We start from the raw sequence: 20,809 nt of genomic DNA, 5'->3' as shown, positions 1-20,809 counted from the left end.
GCGGAACTGCCCGGGTATACCGTCACCGTCGGAATGGAACGGTAACGGAATTTGTATATGTCGGAATGCGGAATTGTGCCGGAAATGGAAATCGCCTATTCCGACCATGCCTGCTAAGCAGTCCTTACAGAAAAAAATGCAGACAAGAGAAGACAGCCACCCATATACTGTATGGCTTATTCATATGGCAATTGTGTTTTGTTTATAGCAGGCATGTCCAAAGTCAGGCCTGGGGGCCAAATGCGGCCTGCCGAGCCTTTTCCCGTTGGGCCCTGAAATTCTTTTGAATATTTAATTGCATGAGGCCCGCAGGCTATTGCTGCGGCACCACATGCATCAATGTTGCTAGCAAACCTGTGTCTGCTCTGCCACCTCCTCCACTCCCCCGTAGTCCCATGGTAATTAATGTCTTTCATAACTGATATAGGACTACAGAACAGGGCTGCAGGAGTTCCAGAGGGGGAGAAAGAACTGGTGAGTGAAGGAAGTGTACGCAAGGGGAAAGGAGGAGGCAAAGAGTACCGGTAATTCAACTTAAAAAAATGAACCTAACATATGAAATAGACTCATTACATGCAAAGTGAGATATTTCAAGCCTTTATTTGTTAATTTTGATGCTTATGGCTTACAGCTTATGAAGACCCCAAATCAACATCTCAGACCATTAATTAGGAAATGAAGATGTTCAATTAGCTGATTAGAGTGTCAGACTGTAATCAGCTAATTGATCCAAAACACCTGCAAAGGGTTCCTATTTAATATATTAGTTTCACCTTTTAAGTTGAATCACTGAAATAAATGGACTTTTATATGATATTCTAATTTTTCAAGTTTCACCTGAACATGCTATCAACACCAATATTGCTACACATGTTAATGAGAATAGTAAGTACAAGGCAATTTTTTTTTTCAAAAAGACCTTGTAGTTTTTGAAAATTGATTTTAAATATTGTTTTTAAACTGTCATTTTTCTGAGTTTAAAAACCATTTCTCATTTGCATTTTCAAAATCAGTTTCTTTTTACTTGTCCCCACTATTCTCCTTAGCATAGTATGGGGGCTTGGCTATGGACCGCTAAAGTCGGCACAAAATTACACGAAAATTACAAATGGATTACAGGAAATCAATTGAATTTCCAAATCATAATTATGTATGGTCGTAATTGCGCAAAATAATTATTTTATCGCAATTAGCATTGGCTGGGCAGTCCTCCCCTCTCTTTCATTACCTTGTAGCACTGTCCCAGTCTTTCTAGCTGCCTGTGCGAGTTGCCAGTAGCAGCCATATCACAACTGCATGGAGGAGATTTGAGACCCCTGTACAAAGTCCAAGGAGACCACTGTACAAAGTCCAAGGAGACCTCCACAAAGTTCAGGGAGACCTCTGTACAAAGTCCAAAGAGACCTCTGTACAAAGTCCAGGGAGACCTCTGTACAAAGTCCAGGGAGACCTCTGTACAAAGTCCAGGGAGACCTCTGTACAAAGTCCAGGGAGACCTCTGTACAAAGTCCAGGGAGACCTCTGTACAAAGTCCAAGGAGACCTCTGTACAAAGTCCAAGGAGACCTCTGTACAAAGTCCAAGGCGACCTCTGTGCAAAGTCCAAGGAGACCTCTGTACAAAGTCCAAAGAGACCTCTGTACAAAGTCCAAAGAGACCTCTGTACAAAGTCCATGGAGACCTCTGTACAAAGTCCAAGGAGACCTCTGTACAAAGTCCAAGGAGACCTTTGTACAAAGTCCAAGGAGACCTCTGTACAAAGTCCAAGGAGACTTCTGTACAAAGTCCAAGGAGACTTCTGAACAAAGTCCTAGGAGACCTCTGGACAAAGTCCTATGAGACCTCTGTACAAAGTCCAAGAAGACCTCTGTACAAAGTCCAAGAAGACCTCTGTACAAAGTCCAAGGAGACCTCTGTACAAAGTCCAAGGAGACCTCTGTACAAAGTCCAAGGAGACTTCTGTACAAAGTCCAAGAAGACCTCTGTACAAAGTCCAAGGAGACCTCTGTACAAAGTCTAAGGAGACCTCTGTACAAAGCCCAAGGAGACCTTTGTACAAAGTCCAAGGAGACCTCTGTACAAAGTCCAAGGAGACTTCTGTACAAAGTCCAAGGAGACCTCTGTAGAAAAGTCCAGGGAGACGTCTGTACAAAGTCCAAGGAGACGTCTGTACAAAGTCCAAGGAGACATCTGTACAAAGTCCAAGGAGACTTCTGCACAAAGTCCAAGGAGACTTCTGCAAAAAGTCCAAGGAGACTTCTGTACAAAGTCCAAGGAGACTTCTGTACAAAGTCCAAGGAGACTTCTGTACAAAGTCCAAGGAGACTTCTGTACAAAGTCCAAGGAGACTTCTGTACAAAGTCCAAGGAGACTTCTGTACAAAGTCCAAGGAGACTTCTGTACAAAGTCCAAGGAGACTTCTGTACAAAGTCCAAGGAGACTTCTGTACAAAGTCCAAGGAGACTTCTGTACAAAGTCCAAGGAGACTTCTGTACAAAGTCCATGGAGACTTCTGTACAAAGTCCATGGAGACTTCTGTACAAAGTCCATGGAGACCTCTGTACAAAGTCCAAGGAGACCTCTGTACAAAGTCCAGGGAGACCTCTGTACAAAGTCCAGGGAGACCTCTGTACAAAGTCCAGGGAGACCTCTGTACAAAGTCCAAGGCGACCTCTGTGCAAAGTCCAAGGAGACCTCTGTACAAAGTCCAAAGAGACCTCTGTACAAAGTCCAAGGAGACGTCTGCACAAAGTCCAAGGAGACTTCTGCACAAAGTCCAAGGAGACTTCTGCACAAAGTCCAAGGAGACTTCTGCACAAAGTCCAAGGAGACTTCTGCACAAAGTCTAAGGAGACTTCTGCACAAAGTCCAAGGAGTCTTCTGCACAAAGTCCAAGGAGACTTCTGCACAAAGTCCAAGGAGACTTCTGCACAAAGTCCAAGGAGACTTCTGCACAAAGTCCAAGGAGACTTCTGCACAAAGTCCAAGGAGACTTCTGCACAAAGTCCAAGGAGACTTCTGCACAAAGTCCAAGGAGACTTCTGCACAAAGTCCAAGGAGACTTCTGCACAAAGTCCAAGGAGACTTCTGTACAAAGTCCATGGAGACTTCTGTACAAAGTCCAAGGAGACTTCTGTACAAAGTCCAAGGAGACTTCTGTACAAAGTCCATGGAGACTTCTGTACAAAGTCCAGGGAGACCTCTGTACAAAGTCCAGGGAGACCTCTGTACAAAGTCCAGGGAGACCTCTGTACAAAGTCCAAGGAGACCTCTGTACAAAGTCCAAGGAGACCTCTGTACAAAGTCCAAAGAGACCTCTGTACAAAGTCCATGGAGACCTCTGTACAAAGTCCATGGAGACTTCTGTACAAAGTCCATGGAGACCTCTGTACAAAGTCCAGGGAGACCTCTGTACAAAGTCCAGGGAGACCTCTGTACAAAGTCCAGGGAGACCTCTGTACAAAGTCCAGGGAGACCTCTGTACAAAGTCCAGGGAGACCTCTGTACAAAGTCCAGGGAGACCTCTGTACAAAGTCCAGGGAGACCTCTGTACAAAGTCCAGGGAGACCTCTGTACAAAGTCCAAGGAGACCTCTGTACAAAGTCCAAGGAGACCTCTGTACAAGGTGCTTCTGCACACAGCAGATTGTGATTTCCCCACGAAACATTTTAGTCAAAAGTCTGACCAGGAAAAAGACTGTAAATTGTAACAGTAATTTAAAGGTGCTTACCTCAGAAGCTCAAGTTCTGTCCTCAGTTCAGCTATGCAGTTATGTTGTAGATCCTCAGCACTAAGAATGGCATAACCACAGCCATCGGGGCACTCCCGATTCCGATGTTCACACACTGCCAGGTGGCCATCCAGGTTTCTCCGATCAAACTGGGCAGGACAGCCTGTTGGGAGAATGGGCGGCATGTACATTCAGGCTTGGTTCACACATAAAAAGGTGCCCAGTCCTGTCAGTTTTTGATGGTTGGCATCAGTTTTTCATGAATGAAAGTGTTTGCTTTCTGACACCTAACCATAACAGACCCCCCCCCCCCCCATCCATGCACAAATTTCCAACCTGGTGCCTAACCCTAACTGTTCCCTCTGTCCAAGCACCCTGCCTGATGCCTAACCTTAACCATTTCCCCCCATGCCCAACCTTTCCCGCCTTCCAACCTTAACCGTCCCCTATCCCCGGCCAGTCACCACAAAAAATATTTCCAAAAACACATTTGTTTCAGGTGTCGCCATAGGCACCCATTGAAATAGTGGCATTGAGGGGTAATTTGGGCATCCAATAAGCATTGAGCTCTGGACCTAGCACCCTCTATTTATTGGGTGCCCAAATTTACCCTCAATACCGCTATTTCAAAGGGCGCCTATGACAGTGCCCAAAACTTACGTTGCTATCGGCACCCAAGTTTCCTGCTACCATAGAGACACAATCCCACCAGAGGACTGAGAAAGACAGAACCAATTATAAGCCCAGACACAATAGTCATACAAGCATCAGGAGTATTGCTGATCTACGCACACAGAAATGGACTGCTGCCTGGATACCTTGTACGAGTGATGATAGGATAGGAGAAGGTGTGTATGGACAGCTGTCTCGCCAATAACACTACACTATTTACAATCACAAACATTGACAAAAATAGAAGGCTGAACTAGGAATTTAAATTGCTTAGGGTCACTTTAAAGAGGAACTTTAGTGAAAATAATTTAATGAATAAAATTGTTTTTTTTTTTTTTCTTCTTTACAATATTAATTTAAAAATTATTTAGTCAGTGTCTGCCCATTGTGCAAACTTTCCTCGCTGAGATTGAAAATTTAGCCCTGTCAGGAGATCTCTACAGAATGCTTGTTTACTGCTAGTTCCAAAGCAAGTACAAAATATATAGCGTTTCTGATGCAGAAACTAGGAAAATTATCCTTAATAATTTACTGCTTTCTACTATATGTCACTACAGTGCCTCTTTAACCACTTGTGTAATTTGAGACGTATTATCTACGTCCTACAGGACTTCAGTTTCTGCCCAGGCATGTAGATAATCATCTATTGAATCCAACAGCCGCCGCTCGTTCCCACGTGCATTCTCGACGCCGCCCGTTAGATGGGAGATGAATGAATGGGAACGCTGATCTAAAGCCCAATCTACATGATACAATTCTTTATACGGTTCGATTACGATTCTATTTACGATCCGATTAAATCCGACATGTGCGATCGGGATTCGATTCGATTCAATTCGATTTGCCATTGCAAAACAATGGCAAATCGAATTGAATCGAATCGAATCCTGATCGGACATGTCGGATTCAATTGGATCGTAAATAGAATCGTAATCGAATCGTATAAAGAATCGTATCGTGTAGATTGGGCTTAAGTCCCAGTGTCAATGATAGCCGGGCATCAATGAGATGTCTGCGGTAATTGAAACTACAAAGTAACACATCCACACATTGCTTTCTGTTAGTGTACTAATAGTACGCTAACAGGAAATAATATGCAAGTACATCTTGTGGCCAAATAGTAAAATTACACCTATAGTACATACATTTATTTTAATAAAAAAGACTCGCACATATATTTAAAATTAACAACTTACCTCCCATACTATCCCTTAATTACCAAAATAAAATGAAAATTTAAAAGTACATAAATAGTTACCTTAGGGACTGAACTTTTTTTAATATGCATGTCAAGAGGGTATATTACTGTTAATTTTGAAAATATGGATGGACGTAAAATAGTGATGGACGCAAAACTGAAAAAAATCCACCTTTATTTCCAATTAAAATATTGGCACCAGACATTGTACTAGGGAAATATTTTAAATGTTGCAATAAGCGGGACAAATGGGCAAATAAAATGTGTGGGTTTTAATTACAGTAGCATGTATTATTTTAAAACTATAATGGCCGAAGACTGAGATATAATGATTTTTTTTCCATTTTTTTCTTATTTTTCTGTTAAAATGCATTTAGAATAAAATAATTCTTAGCAAAATGTACCACCCAAAGAAAGCCTAATTGGTGGTGAAAAAAAAACAAGATACAGATCATTTTGTTGTGATAAGTAGTAATAAAGTAATAGGCGAATGAATGGAAGGAGTGCTGAAAGGTGAAAATTGCTCTTGTACAGAAGGGGAAAACCCCCTCAGTAGTGAAGTGAATTGATTATTATTGGGCTGAAAGCTTGGTTTTCATGGAAACATCATGATCTTTACAATGTGTATACCTACCAGCGTTTATACAAGACATGCGCCCGTAGTCACACTCTCTCTCGTGTCTGTCTATAGACTCCAGTGAGCTCACCATGCCGCATCCACCTCGGCTGTTCTTACACTGGATCTGAAGTCTGCTCAGATCATTTCTCATGTACCTTAAAGAAATTACAGTTAAAACATGAGTTCATACCTGTGTCCTTCTAGCATATTTTAAAGCTGCAATAAACAGAGTTTTTAAGGTGAACTCCTGAAACCACAGTTAACGATAACGGATACTAGTTTTTTATTGTCTTCAACACAGGTGCTAAAACTAAGCACCTGGGGTCTCATATATTAAAATTTGGTTCTTTGACAATATACAAGTCAAATACCAAAGCATACCTTCCACATGCCCCCATTGTTAACCTCTTCTTGATGATCCCAAATCCAAATCTTCCTGTTAAAGAGACCCTGTAACAAAAAAAAACGCCCCCTGGGGGGTACTCACCGGGGGTCCGAATGAGGCTTCCCCCTCCGCTGCAGCTGCAGGCAGTCCAGCGCTGGCTCCCCCGAAGTGTCCCGGAATCCTCCCTCGACAAGGCTAACAAGCGCTGGCTCCAGCGGGGGCGATGTTGCGGCACTCCGCACGGAGATAGGCGACAATAGCCAATCTCTGTTGGGTCTGCCCTACTGCGCTGTAGCTGTTCTGTGCTGTAGCCCGGGAGGTAAATATTTACATCCCCTTCATTCCGGGAGGATTTTCGCCGCCACCGTGGGATGGAGGAGAATGGGGGAAGCCTCAATAGGCTAATAATTATTTCTTTCTTTAGAAGGACTGTATTGATTATTAATATTTATGTGTAATAACTGAGTGTGTGTGTGTGTGTATATATATATATATATATATATATATATATATATATATATATATATATATATATATATATATATATATGATTGGTGCAGTAATGTGACTTGTTTCTATTCAGTCCTCACACAGTCACACAGTACGCTTATCTATAACCTTGACATTTGAAAGATGATTCTAACATATTCTTGTTTATGTTTTAGAATGTTTTAGCTTCTAAACTAAAATAATCTAATTATGAGTTTCACTGCCTGGAATATGCTGAGAAGTACGAGAGCAATATTTTAAAGAAGTAACCCAACTTTACAGTTTACAATGACATTTTGCATAGGACATTAAAACTTAAAACATACACATATGACAGCTTTTCCTGCATAAATAAACCGCTAGAATTCTGACATACCTCTTTTTTGACATTTAAATGTTTGTAAGAGGCTTTTATTACCCAATTCTGTGGCCTGCCATCTTCAGAAATAGCAGGCAGATAAGGAATGCTGTAATTAATTATAATTAAGAGCAAACAAAAGTTTTCATCAGCGGGGGATGGGAAATAGGACACTGTTCATCAAACAGTTTAGAGAATGTAATGATCTGCTCAGCTGTCTGCACGGGCAGACAGCTGTTTGTCCATTCTTTAAGTCTGAGGGCTGCAGGTCTTTGGAAAAGAGACCTGTCTTTTCTTTGCAAGTTTCAGAGTTGCTCTGCTGAGGAATTTGCATACACTTGTCATGCAAATTGTCTACCCGCCTCCTTTGAAGGCTTGCAGTATAAATACCTTGTTCTCCCAGAATCCTTTGCTGGTCATGAAGGTTTGTTCCTGCAAAACTCTCCTGGAGAATCAGCCTTGCTTGCTTGCTAAAGATTATCTTAGAGTAATTCCTGGGGACTGCACTAGGCATCCCTTCTAGTGCAGTCAGGTTGTATTCTGTATTGCCTTGTTCTGTCTCTCTGTCTCGATTGTCTTGTCGCCAGCGGTGGTTGACAGGAAATCGTTCTGTCTGTCTGGGAGTGTAGGCCAGAGCTGCGGTTGCTACTGGCTGCTCCATCTGTCTGGATCGCATCCGCTCTAGCGGTAGCAGCGGTGGTTCCTTCTGTGTTCTGTCTTAGGGGTGCTAGCCAGAGCAGCGATTGCTACTGGTAGCCCCATCTGTCTGTCTTGTCTTGTACGAACGCTTGCTGTAGGCTCAGTGAGGTAACCGTTTAGCAAGCGTTCGCGTTCTCTATTTCGTGTCTGTTTTTCTTTGGTTAGTTAGGGTGGCACGCTTATCACTGGGCACCTAACGCGCGGTGATCGTGATTAAACACGTTCGCTGTTGCGAATGAGTGCGGTGTTTGCGTTTAGTTAGCGTTTGTTATTTTCCTTGTTGTTCTTATTGCTGTTACTGGTTGTGCCTTCTTGCTACTCTCGTGCTCTGTCCTGCTCGGTCTTGTGTCACTGTTGGCAATCGCCACTATGGCGATTGCGTTCCCACTTAATTTCCATTGTTGTGTGTTCACCGTTGCTGGGTGGCGACTAGATTGGTGGACACATATACATTCTGTCTCTGTGTTCTCTCTCTCTTTAAGGGCGATCTTGCCCTGCATTGCTTCAACTCGTACAATTCCCATCTGGCGTCTGTGGCAGTGCAGAGGCTGTGTTCCTCTGCGCTCCACAGCTTCATCTGCATAGCACCATAGCTGGGTTCTCTCAATTTACACGGTTGTGGAGGATTTCCGTAGTGTCGGCGCGCGTCCTGTGCGCTGACCACGGAAATAATTCCGCAATCGTTACAGAGAAGTCACACTTCACACCATCCCTCTGAATAAGAGCTTTCTTTGTAAGAGACAGCTGTGGTTTTTAACTGATTAATCAGCTGCATGATTTTTAACCATACATGTATATGTCTCTTTAAGACAGGTGTGACTCGCATTGTGGGTGTTTCCAACCTGCCTTTAAAGATTACCTTTGACAATTCTGTACTTTAGCTATGACTAAGGCGCCACGCTCGCTCCGAAACGCGTAAGCTACGATTTGCTGTCTGTCCACATTGTGCTTAATAAAGATTGAACTATTTACTGCTATCCGGTGCTTCAGAGTTTCCCTTCTTCTCTACACATATTGGCTTCCGCATTCTCTGCTCCCAGTCCCGGGGGTACGTTGGCGGTGGTTTGCAGTCGGCTTTCCTGTCCATAAATCTGGCCGATGCCTGGATCTCCATTACACCAGAGTGATGGCTAGCATCTCTGTTGGTGGTTGTATTTGTCTTGGGAACTCATTTATTCTTACAGCAAGCCTTGCATGCAGATCTTTTTTATAGGGGTACAAAACGCTTCGGTCGTGACAACAGTGATTTTATCTTCACTTGTCAACATTCCAAGTCCCATTCTGTGCATATTGTAGCCCTATATAATAGTACCATTTAAATGACAGCATTTTTTGCTTTCAGTCCTTCTCTGGTAGGACAAGAAAGGCTGAGGGTTTATTGCCTATGTTGTGTACAGATCACAATGCACATCACTAAAAGCTATCTGCTAACACTACAGCAGAGCATTCACCCACTGGCTATCCAAACAGAAACACCATTAACTGGTACATCGCTAAGCAACGCACGCTGGAATTCTGAATGGGATTTGGGGTAAATTGTTTGTTATTGTGTGAGTGTGGAGTCATTTACAAGAACAGCTATGACATATTATTCCCCAGTTTTACAGACTATGCAGCATGCGTGCTGGGAGGCAGCACAGATTAAATCACAAAAGTCTGGGCCGTTTTACACCGAAACTCGTCACCATAAATGCACTAGGCCAATAGAAAGCACTTCCTGACAGTTTAGATTGGCAAGATTTCAATATGCATACAACTTCAAGTCAATTTGTGTGATTATTAGCATCTCACTGACCATGTCTAGCAGGCAGCATGGGGAAGGGTGGACTGTGGCGGTTCTGTGAGTCTGCAGAGGACAACCACCTTGTTATTGTGGGCAACGTGACTGACATTGTCTGCAACTAACTTACTAAGGCATTAAAAGTGACACTAAGGTACCCAGTTTAAAAAGGAACTGTAACCAAAGATTGAACTTCATCCCAATCAGTAGCTGATATCCACTTTCCCATGAGAAATCTTCAAATGTTCTCAAATAGATCATCAGGGGTGTCTGTATGGCTGATACTGTGGTGAAACCCCTCCCACAGTATGATGTCATGACCGTGGTCCTGACAGTTTCCTGTCAGTAAGCCTTGTTGCATTGTGGGAAATAGCAGCTGTTTCCAACTGCCAAGCAACCAGTATCTCCCTCTGTGCATATGTACTTTAAAAAAAACAACATTTTAGCCTATTGCATTGTTAGGGGGCATGGTTATAGATAATGGCAGTTGGTGCTGTCTGTCTTTTTTTCATGTCTGCCAGTAGTAAAGATGATGACATGCTGGCTGATTGTGGATCAAACAATATGAACAAATTACATGGAAAATGTCAATCATTTCTTGATCTCTCCTCTATTTTTAACTTCTCATTTTGCAATGTATTGATTTCTTTTTTACCCCTTTTTGGTGAAGATCCTCTTTAACTGCATGTACAGCAGCCACATCTCCTCAATAGCACACCTGTAGCTAGGAGCATTATGCGCTTGCGCAGTTAGTAAAAATTGCAACTGCAGGAGCATGATTGAAGAGGCGTGCTGTCTGAGCTGCGCATGTGCAGTAGCCCGCGACTGGCTCAATCAGACAGCTTTTGGAAGACACAGCTGCTGTACAGAGAAGAGCGGAACGGTTGCGTGGGACCAGGACCAATTCTCTCATGAAGCAAGGTAAAACACTTGCATCAGATGCAGAGATTACAGGAGCAGCGTGTTTGTACTGTGTTTACACTAACAGCATGCAGTCAGAGTAGCAGGAGAAGTGAGAGGAGAGCAAACGAGGTGAAGAGGTCATCATTGGGGAAAAGCAGCTTGTTGTGCTGTGTTAGGAGTATGACAGTGAGTGAGGAAGGAGAGCAGCAGTGTTTCATTTGACTTGCACAGCAGAAGGGAGGAGGTGGCACTGCTGTCCGGACTGAGGAGGAATGGAGTGGCTGAGGGTGAGCAGTTTGTTTGTCACAGACTCACAGCCAGTGTGCTATTGTGTTGAGCTGCAGCATGTTATGTGAGAACATTAATTGAAGCAGAGTAAATAGTCGAGTGCTGTGCAATAATTCCAAAATGGGTGGGGGGCAGGGGGGGGGGGGGGGAATTTGCCTCAGGCAGCAAAAAGTCTAGAACTGGCCCTGACCAGGATGACTACAGGGAGTTGGAAGAAGTCCCAGGTAAGTTTAACTGGGCACCTTAGTGCCACTTTAGTTATCCTTTAAGGGCCTGTTTCCACTGTAGCACTTGCTGTGATGTGCGATCACATCCGTATCCCTCTAGCCATCCCACGTAACCTTAGAGGGATTTGCATACATGACGCAATTTTCTGCTGCATGTGACTCTTTTTTAATCTGAGTGACGCCCTAATATTGTGCTACCGGTAGCAGTGCACAGGACCGCAAGTGGTAGGATATTACCTGTGTAAGGGCTTCAGGTCGGTAACAGCCAGCGGCTGTCTGTCTTCGGGACAATTATTGTGGAGAACAAGCCATCCATGTATACAGGCTGTACAGAAGGCATGTTCACAGGGTGCCTGCAGTGGCTCTTCCAATACATCCCGGCATATACAGCACAGAAGACCATCGTTCACATATCCCAGGAATCGCTCAACATCGTAACCCATCACTGTCTGCAAGAGAAGTAACAGCACAACGACAGACACTGATCGTATCACTCAGATCTCATCACGTTACTTCTGCTTGGTCCATATGTGTCACGTTGGTGAAGTATACATGTGTTGTGCAGCAGAAAAAAGGCTTCATACTAAGCATCTGTGTATTGATCACTGCAGCTCAGACCTCTGTCCAGCCACCCAACATGCTGGACCCATGCACAGCAAGCAGTACCCTTGTGCCTGTTCTCTGCTCTTGTTTAATGTAATGGGGACACTTACCTATTACAATACATGTCATATTCCAGATACAGTACTAGGAGACTGGGGATATCACAGAAGCCTTCAGTGTTCTCCCCAGAAATTTTTTCCAGCCGGGTGGCATGGAAAAGTAGCCGGGTGGGGCAAGATGAGGGAATACTGGGCCGGTGTTTCTCTGCACAACTCAGAAGAGATGACAGCCGGGTGCTCACCAAAACTAGTCGGGTGGAGCACCCGGCTAAAAGAGCCTGGGGAGAACACTGGCCTTGATATTAGACCCCATGGTTTAATGTATATATCTATACATATGTGAAAACTGATTTTTGTTGTTCTAGCTACAATTAAGGTACCCATATATCTATCCATTTTGGCGGGTGATCGACTGATCACTCTGATCGATCTAGTTGCCTCCGTTAACCACAGGCCGATTCCAAATTTCAACATAAAATCTCTCAGGAATTGGTCTTGTGACGTTGTATCTGCCTCCTCACCGCTGCCCCCCTAGTGTAAATGTGAGCCCCTGTGCATGCATTTATACTTTACTTGTCCGCTGTAGCCAGCTGCGTTGCCCATGCCTCTTCCGCTTCCTCTATTTGTACCTCACACGCTGCCGATGTATAGCATGTAGCGCATGTGCGACGTCACACACGCTCCACATGCTATACATCGGCAGCATATGATGCGCAAATGGCGGAAGTGGAAAATACACGGGCCCTGCAGCAGGTGACAGCGGACAGGTAAAGTATAAATGCACGCACAGGCTGAAAGGCCCAGCAAATAATAACTAAATATTGCCAGGAGGAGTCTTCAGCCATCACAGACATGTTGTCTTCTTCCATTTCTAAAAAGTCTTCAATAATTCCCACTCTATCCACAGCTCATCATCTTATCTTCCCATAGTATAATAAAACACCACAACCTGCCCCCTTCATGATGAAACTTACCCAGTGGGAGCGGAATGCAGCAGGAGAGCTGGAGAGAGTTTGTGCAGGAGCTGGCAGAGTCTGGCCGTGCTGCACTGATGAGTTCTCTGGCGTTTTATTCCCTTCCCCATCCTAAGAACAAAGAAAGAGGATGACTTGTTGTGTTTCCTAAGAGACAGCTCTCCAGTGGCCAGCGTGCCCGGACCAGCCATGTAAACAATACACCACTGTTCACTGGGAAAACCAATCTCTGGATAGCAAAACTCTGAGAGGTTCGGAAAAAGAGGAACTTAAAGAGGAACTGTAACCGACTTAAGATAATAAAATTGATTATTGTTTTACAATATTAACCATTTCAGGATCACAGGTTTTTTTCTCTTAAAAACCAAAACAACTTTCACATTTCAGCGCTCCTCCCATTCATTCAGCGATAACTTTATTGTTACTTATCACGCTGAAATGATCTATGTATTGTTTTTTTCACCACAAATTAGGCTTTCTTTGGGTGGTAGTTTTTGCTATGAATTATTTTATTTTATATGCATTGTAAATGGAATAATAAGGAAAAAAATAAAAAAATAATTATCTCTCAGTTTTCAGCCATTATAGTTTTAAAATAAAACGTGCTTTGATACATAAACCCCACACATTTTATTTTCCCATTTATCCCAGTTATTAGAACGTTTTAGTTGTGTCCCTAGTACAATGTATGATGATAATATTTTATCTGGAAATAAAGCAGCATTTTTCCGTTTAGGGATTTTTGTAACTATTTCACTTATTACAAGACTTTTTTTGGGCAAAATAAACAGTAATATAGTCTCATGACTTCCATATTAGAAAAGTACCTAAGATAACTATTTATGTAAAAAAAAAATTAAATGATGTAATATTTTTCATTTTTTTTTTTAACAAGTGTTTTATTTCTGTAACTTTGGGGCAGGGTTGGAAGGGGTTAAAAGTAATAAAATAAAATAATAATAAACTTTCTATGTAAAACAATATACTGGTATAATTAGGTGCATTTTTACTTTTTGGCCACAAGATGGTGCTACTGAGACCGTGTTTCTATTAAAGCAGTAGGATCAGCCATACTATGCCAGGGAAAAAAAAACACATATATAAGTAGATAAATACTGGATCTACTTACATTACACATGTATTATACTGCCCACGTTTTGATTTCAGTGAATGTTATATAGTAAATTACGATAATTCTGTTCCTGGTGGGGGCCATGTCTTTTGCCCACAGTTAAGGCTAACTTGTGATGTAATTTCTGCCCTTTACTTTTTTCTTGTCTCCTCCAATCGCTGAGTCGCCTCAGTCTTGCTTGTAAACAATAGTGAGTAGGGGATCAGGTTTCAGATAAGAAGCTGGCAGGGAAATAAAGGGAAGAGGAGGAATAGATTATAGATAAAAAGAACCCCCAGCATGAAATTCTTTGGCACGACTACTAAAGGGCCAGTGTTCCTTAAAGAGAAACTGCAACCTAGAATTTAACTTTATCCCAATCAGTAGCTGATACCCCCTTTTACATGAGAAATATAATGATTTTCACAAACAGACCATCAGGGGGCGCTGTATGACTGATTTTGTGCTGAAACCCCTCCCACAAGAAGCTCTGAGTACCGCGATACTGTGGGCAAACTGCCACAATGTAACAATGCTCACAGACAGGAATTAGCTGTTTACAGCTGTCTCTAACAGCCAAAACAGCTAGGAGCAGCTACATAACCTGCCCACAGTAAAAATGTCACCATGTAATAAATGTCAGAATGTAAATCGGGGAGAGGAAAGATTTTACATTTGAGCAAACACTGACTAAATCATTTATACATAATTATGGTAAAAAATGAAGCACTTTTTTTACTACATTATTTTCACTGGAGTTCCTCTTGAAGTATGTGATAACTCCAAATCATAACAGCAGAAAAAGTTTTGAAAGTTTTGAATGCAGGATTAGCATCTTTATCACTTAATACACTCAGACCAGTTGCTGTTGAAATTTGATTTTTATGGTGACGATACCGCTTTAACCTCCCTGGCGGTCTATTAAAACCGCCAGGGTGCAGCACAGCACTTTAAAATTTTTTTTTAATCATGTAGCTAGCCTAGCTTTAGCTACATAATAGCCGATGTGCAGCGGCACCCCCATACCCCTTCCAATCCCCTCCGGCGATCAGAGCAAACAGGAAATCCCGTTCAGAATGGGATTTCCTGTTTGGCTTCCCCCGTCGCCATGGCGACGATCGGGATGACGTCACCGATGTCGTGACGTCAGAGAGAGTCCCGATCCACCCTTCAGCGCTGCCTGCCACTGATTGGCCAGGCTGTGCACAGAGTCTGGGGGGGGGGCCTCTAACGCGGCGGGTAGCGGCGAATCGGCGGCAATCGAGCTATGCACGCAGCTAGCAAAGTGCTAGCTGCGTGCAACAACAAAAAAATTGTGAAAATCGGTCAACCAGGGCCTGAGCAATCCTCCGCGGCGGCTTAGCCAGGGAGGTTAATAGAACACTGAAGAAACACTGAAGTGTTAGGTTCTGAGAGCTTGTGTGACTTTATCAAGCTCTCAGAAGACACGGGAACGGTGATCGGGATTGAGAATAAAAGATTCTCACATCCTGATCACAGATGGAGGGGGCTGCAACGGTGGATCAAACGAAAATGGCGCGGGGATCGTGAACGTGACGGTAAGATAACAGTATGCATATCTACCCCCCTGATCCGCACGTGAAGTTTAAAGGGGCGTAGATATGCGTACCAAAAATCCTAAATGGGTTAATTTATAAATTAATTAGTCAGGGTTTACTTTCTGAAATTTATCAAAGGAGGTTAGTGTTGACAGGTGATTTCTGCGGAATATTCGCTAGGGCTCATTTCCACGGAGAGTTGAACTGTGTACTCAGCAAGCAGTTACCAGGCAGCAGCAAGCAGTTACCAGGCAGCAGTGAGCAGTTACTAGGCTGCAGCGAGCAGTTACCAGTGTTTTCAACTGCTCGTGGAAAAGGGCCCTAGGGCCCCTTTCAGACGGACGGCTGAACTGTGCATTTGCCGAGCAGTTCAGCCTCCTTTCTGCCGCCCACCAGTGCAGAACGTGGTGTTACTGGACGACAGAGAACTGTGACATGTCTGCACTAACAAGTGCCTGGCCGGTGCAGGAGAGCAGCTGACAGGCGGTGACTTCACTGCTTGTCAGCTGCCCGTGTGAAAGGGCCCTGAGTTCAAAAGCCTGACGCAAGTGAAGTGCGGTATTTACATATCTCTCCAGTGTTTAAGCGGCTGGTGCGCACGCATGCCCCCGCTGTTACCCAGCAGAATTACCGTGTTGGTGATTGGGGAAGGGAAGAAAGAAGAAAAGCTTCCCCGAACCGATCACAGTGCTTGTAATGAATGGACATGACCCCGAACAGGGGCCATGTCCATTCATAAGAACGTAACGAAACGAAAGTGAAAAAAAAAAAAAAGAAACATCCTGATAAATCAGGATTGTTTCTAGAGCCATCTAGTGGCGAAAAGTTAAATTGCAGACACCACACACTTTTCATGAGGCCTCTTTTCCACAGACAGTTGATAAGCAGTGAAATGCCTCTTAAAGAGAATCTGTATTGTTAAAATCGCTCAAAAGTAAACATACCAGTGCGTTAGAGGACATCTCCTATTACCCTCTGTCACAATTTTGCCGCTCCTCGCCGCATTAAAAGTGGTTAAAAACAGTTTTAAAAAGTTTGTTTGTAAACAAACAAAATGGCCACCAAAACAGGAAGTAGGTTGATGTACAGTATGTCCACACATAGAAAAATACATCCATACACAAGCAGGCTGTATACAGCATTCCTTTTGAATCTCAAGAGATCATTTGTGTGTTTCTTTCCCCCATGCACTGAAGTTTCAGGCTGCTCTTTTCTTCCTGCAAACAGCTTTGCCCTTGTTTGTAATACCTCAGTATGTGAAAGCCCAGCCAGCTCAGAGGACGATTTATCCAGCTTGTAAAAGATAAGAGAGAAGCTGCTCTAATCTAAATAACACACAGGCAGTGTGCAGAGAGGGGCCTGGAAGGGTGAGTTCATAGCAGAACCACAACACTGAAGAACTTGGCAGCCTTCCAGACAGAGGCCGACAAGTCTGACAGGGGAAAGATACATTGATTTATTACAGAGACAGTGATAGTATAAAGTGCTGCAGTAAGCCAGAAAACATTAGAATAGCTTTTGGAACTTGTAGGATGATAAAAAACAGGATGCAATTTTTGTTACGGAGTCTCTTTAAACTCTCACAACTGCTTGCTGCTGCCTGGTAGCTGCTTGCTGAGCACACAGTTCAGCTGTCCGTGGAAAAGAGGCCTAAAAGAAATAATGAAATTAATCCCTTTCAAAGCCCCACCCCATTTACCAAGCAAACGTTATAAAAAAGTAAAAAACAAAATCCATAAATAATTGCCTTAGGGCTTTTTTTAAAAAAATATATATGTCATGAGGGTATATTGCTGTTATTTGTGGCAATTGACAGGACACACACACAAAAAAACTGAAAAACATACACCTTTATTTCCAAATAATATATTGTTACCATACATTGTACTAGGGACGTAATTTAAGTTTTTTGGTAGCCGGGACTGATGGGCAAATAAAATAGGCGAGTTTTATTTATAGTATCATTGCTTATTTTAAAACTCTAGGGGATGGAATTGAAGAAATTGTGTATTTTTTCTTGTAATTGACTATAAAATGCATAGAAAATAAAGTAATTACTGAAAACAAGTATCACCCACAAAAAGCCTAATTTGTGCCAAAAAAACAAGATATAGATCATTCAAGTATGAGACTAAGTTAATAAAGTTATGGCCAAATGAATAGGAGGAGCGATAACAGGTAAAAATGGCTTTTGGTGTTAAAGTGGTTCCAAGATAAACTTTTACTCATTGCATAATTGCGTTTCTTTCATATAGTTTATATGGCATTCCTCAAGCCAAATACTTTTTTTGTTTTGTTTTAACACTCTAATTCACTATAAACTAAATAAGCCTTGCCCACAGCTTCAGAGTGCCTTGGCATTCTCAGACTCATGTACCAAGGGCTTATGGGAGCTCAGTCTGGGCAGGAGGAGGAGAAGGTTACTAGCCAGAGATTTCAGAGGCAGAGGGAAGGAAGGAGATTGAGCTGAGGGCTGGAGATGCTATCAGCTTGCCTGTGTGTAATGTGACAAACAGAACATGGCCGCCCTCATTGTATCACAGGAATAAATAATCATAAACTGTTGAAGCTGTTTGCGGCTAGATTTGCTGTGTGAACTACCTAAACTTTAGAAAAGATATATAGACAAGTTACTTGTTGTTATAGTTAGTGATTCATCTCGGATCTACTTTAAGGTAAGATGAGTCATAGGCTGAAGTGGTTAATGTGTCGTCGTGTTTGCCCATAGTCTTTTATTGGTGGTAAAAATGCTAGCGTTCTCCGCAATGCTGTGTTTGCCTGATGTGTTTGAAACCCCCTTGCACACCTGCTCACTGCGTCGCACCGCATCACTCTTCCCCGCCACAAGGACCATGCAAGTCTACGGAGATTTGCACACCTCATGCCATGCGACGCGGTGTGTCAGGGGCATCCCAATCGTCGCAATACCGATGCAAAGGCTCCAGAGCGTTACTGCATGTTCCGTGCCTACCACATAGATTATGCAAGTCGATGAGTGGCAAAGACAGTGTGCATGATGGGAGCACGGTGCGATGCGCAGACCGATGGGAATCCCATTGACACACTTCCTGCAGGGAGTACATAACTAGTCGGGGGCGGTGCTATGCATATGGCCCTGTCGTCACACCATGGCGCAGGGTCATATGAAGGCTGATTTCTGCACCGTTTGCACGGCATCGCTAATATTAGGTGTGCAACCAGCCTAAGCTTATCTTTTGTGTTCATCTGTAATTTGTCTGTTCTTCGTCTGTGTTTCATCTCCTTTCCAAGTGTTTTTCACGTGTAAATTTTCTATCTTACTTGAACAACAACATTTCTACCACCTGTTACTGTAGATTCCTAGCAAGCAGAATGGAGACTCCCAGCAATGGGATATTTGAATTTTCCACCATAGTTTGCAATTGGTTCTTTCCGGGGCCAATTGCCAAAGATCAAGACGGCACAGGAGGATGGCGAGGGAGTTATCAGCCTGGAGGTAGCCTCAGGTATGTATATTTTTTTCTCTCCTGCCCATCTCAGGTGTACTTTAATGAAATCAAATCTGATTTCTGAATCGATCCCAATCTTTTTATTTCAAATTAATCCCAGCAAGATTTTTGTCCGTTAGTGGTGCCAAAATAATTTCCGATCGTTCATATGAAGAATCGTTCGTAAACGATCGTTCAGCAAAAGGTATCATTAATAGCCAGGAATTCCCAGAAACGCAAACGCAGGACCTGCAGCATTTTGGGAGCATTAGCGCTTCAATGTAAAGTATTGAAACGCTAGCAGAAACGCTCAGCAAAACCTAAACTGAGCGGTTTTGCTAGCATATTGCGGTTCAGCACACTGTAACAAAATTAAAAATAATTCACAGGACCAACCAGGATAAAAACGCGAAACGCAAAACGCTACACAACCGCTGAGCAAAAAATTACACTGTTGCAAAACACGACCGAAAACGCGCCTGAATCCGCTTGCAAACCGCTCAGACAAAACGCTAGCGGTTGCGTTTTGCGGATTTCAGTGGGTTCCAGGCCTTAATGATTACCACTATTCAAAGCATCTATAGAAGGGATTATTATGAGCACAGGACCAATAGAGCGCTAATACTGCAGTTAAGGGAGGGCCCTTCGCGGGCCCTCTGGGCCCGATGCGGTCACAACCTCTGCACAGACCCGGGACAAGGCCCTCCAGCACCCAATGCTGAGACCCCAAAGTGCGCCCCTCCATCCCTGCCACCCCAGCCGTCACACACTGATTGCTGCTCCCCTCCATCCCAGCCGTCACACACCGATTTGCTGTGCCCCTCCATCCCTACCACCCCAGCCGTCACACACTGATTGCTGTGCCCCTCCATCCCTCCCACCCCAGCCGTCACACACTGATTGCTGCGCTCCTCCATCCCAGCCGTCACACACTGATTGCTGTGCCCCTCCATCCCTACCACCCCAGCCGTCACACACTGATTGCTGTGCCCCTCCATCCCTCCCACCCCAGCCGACACACACTGATTGCTATTAGACTAAAAGGTGCCCCAGGGCTCCCAACACTTCATCTCGTTGTCTGGTTTGCAGTCACTGCTATGTATCCTCTTTTCTTCTTTCTCTTTGCTTCAAACACAGTAGCGGATTGATAGCTAATTGAGTTGTGCGTAGTGGCGTAGCTATGGAGCTACGGGCCCCGGTGCGAGTTTTACATTGGGCCCCCCCAAGCACTCTATTTATAACAATTGATATGGCGCAACAAGACCTGCCAAGGTCATCTACTGTATTAGAGGTGCAAGAGAGGATGGGGAACAGTTTGTTAATGATTACTACTATTCAAAGCATCTATAGAAATGATTATTACCACCACATGACCAATAAACAGCTTATACTGTGATTTAGGAAGTGCCTCTGCAACCCCTATTGCTACGCCACTTGTTGTGCGCCCCCTCCTAAACTGTGCCCTGAGGCTGGAGCCTCTCTTGCCTCTGCAACCCCTATTGCTACTCCCCTGCGACCAACATGTACCTTGATTGACATTGTGCGCAGTCACCTTGTGCACTTCTGTGTTGTGGCAACAGAATCAGCTACAAGCTACATTGCTTCTGATGAGGTGTGAATGACTCACTGACACATTACAGTAAACAGTGCCCACATCAATGCCACTTATACCCCTCAGGCGATTTTTTT

At 43.6% G+C, this 20,809-nt stretch overlaps 1 protein-coding gene across 1 annotated transcript; it reads right to left on the bottom strand.

Moving 5' to 3' along the window:
• Nucleotides 1-3,725: 3,725 nt before the first annotated feature.
• LOC137519436 (E3 ubiquitin-protein ligase NRDP1-like) lies at nt 3,726-20,692 on the bottom strand. The gene is made up of 5 exons (XM_068238390.1): nt 20,648-20,692; nt 12,984-13,094; nt 11,585-11,796; nt 6,234-6,373; nt 3,726-3,892 (listed from the first exon to the last, which is right to left on the bottom strand). Exons 1-5 carry the CDS (start codon nt 20,657-20,659, stop codon nt 3,726-3,728), a joined length of 642 nt encoding a protein of 213 aa, XP_068094491.1. The 5' UTR covers nt 20,660-20,692.
• Between the last annotated feature and the right edge of the window lie 117 nt (nt 20,693-20,809).

The sequence above is a fragment of the Hyperolius riggenbachi genome, chromosome 5, assembly GCF_040937935.1.
Source record: "Hyperolius riggenbachi isolate aHypRig1 chromosome 5, aHypRig1.pri, whole genome shotgun sequence".
In the NCBI taxonomy this organism is placed as follows: domain Eukaryota; kingdom Metazoa; phylum Chordata; class Amphibia; order Anura; family Hyperoliidae; genus Hyperolius; species Hyperolius riggenbachi.
Note: the sequence above shows the minus strand (reverse complement) of the source record. Positions and strands in the feature narration are given on the sequence as shown.

Coding starts and splice junctions, on each gene's coding strand:
- LOC137519436 (XM_068238390.1), bottom strand. Junction 11,797..12,983: donor CTGCATTCCGCTCCCACTGG/GTAAGTTTCATC, acceptor CTTCTCTTGCAG/ACAGTGATGGGTTACGATGT. Junction 6,374..11,584: donor GACCTGAAGCCCTTACACAG/GTAATATCCTAC, acceptor AATTTCTTTAAG/GTACATGAGAAATGATCTGA.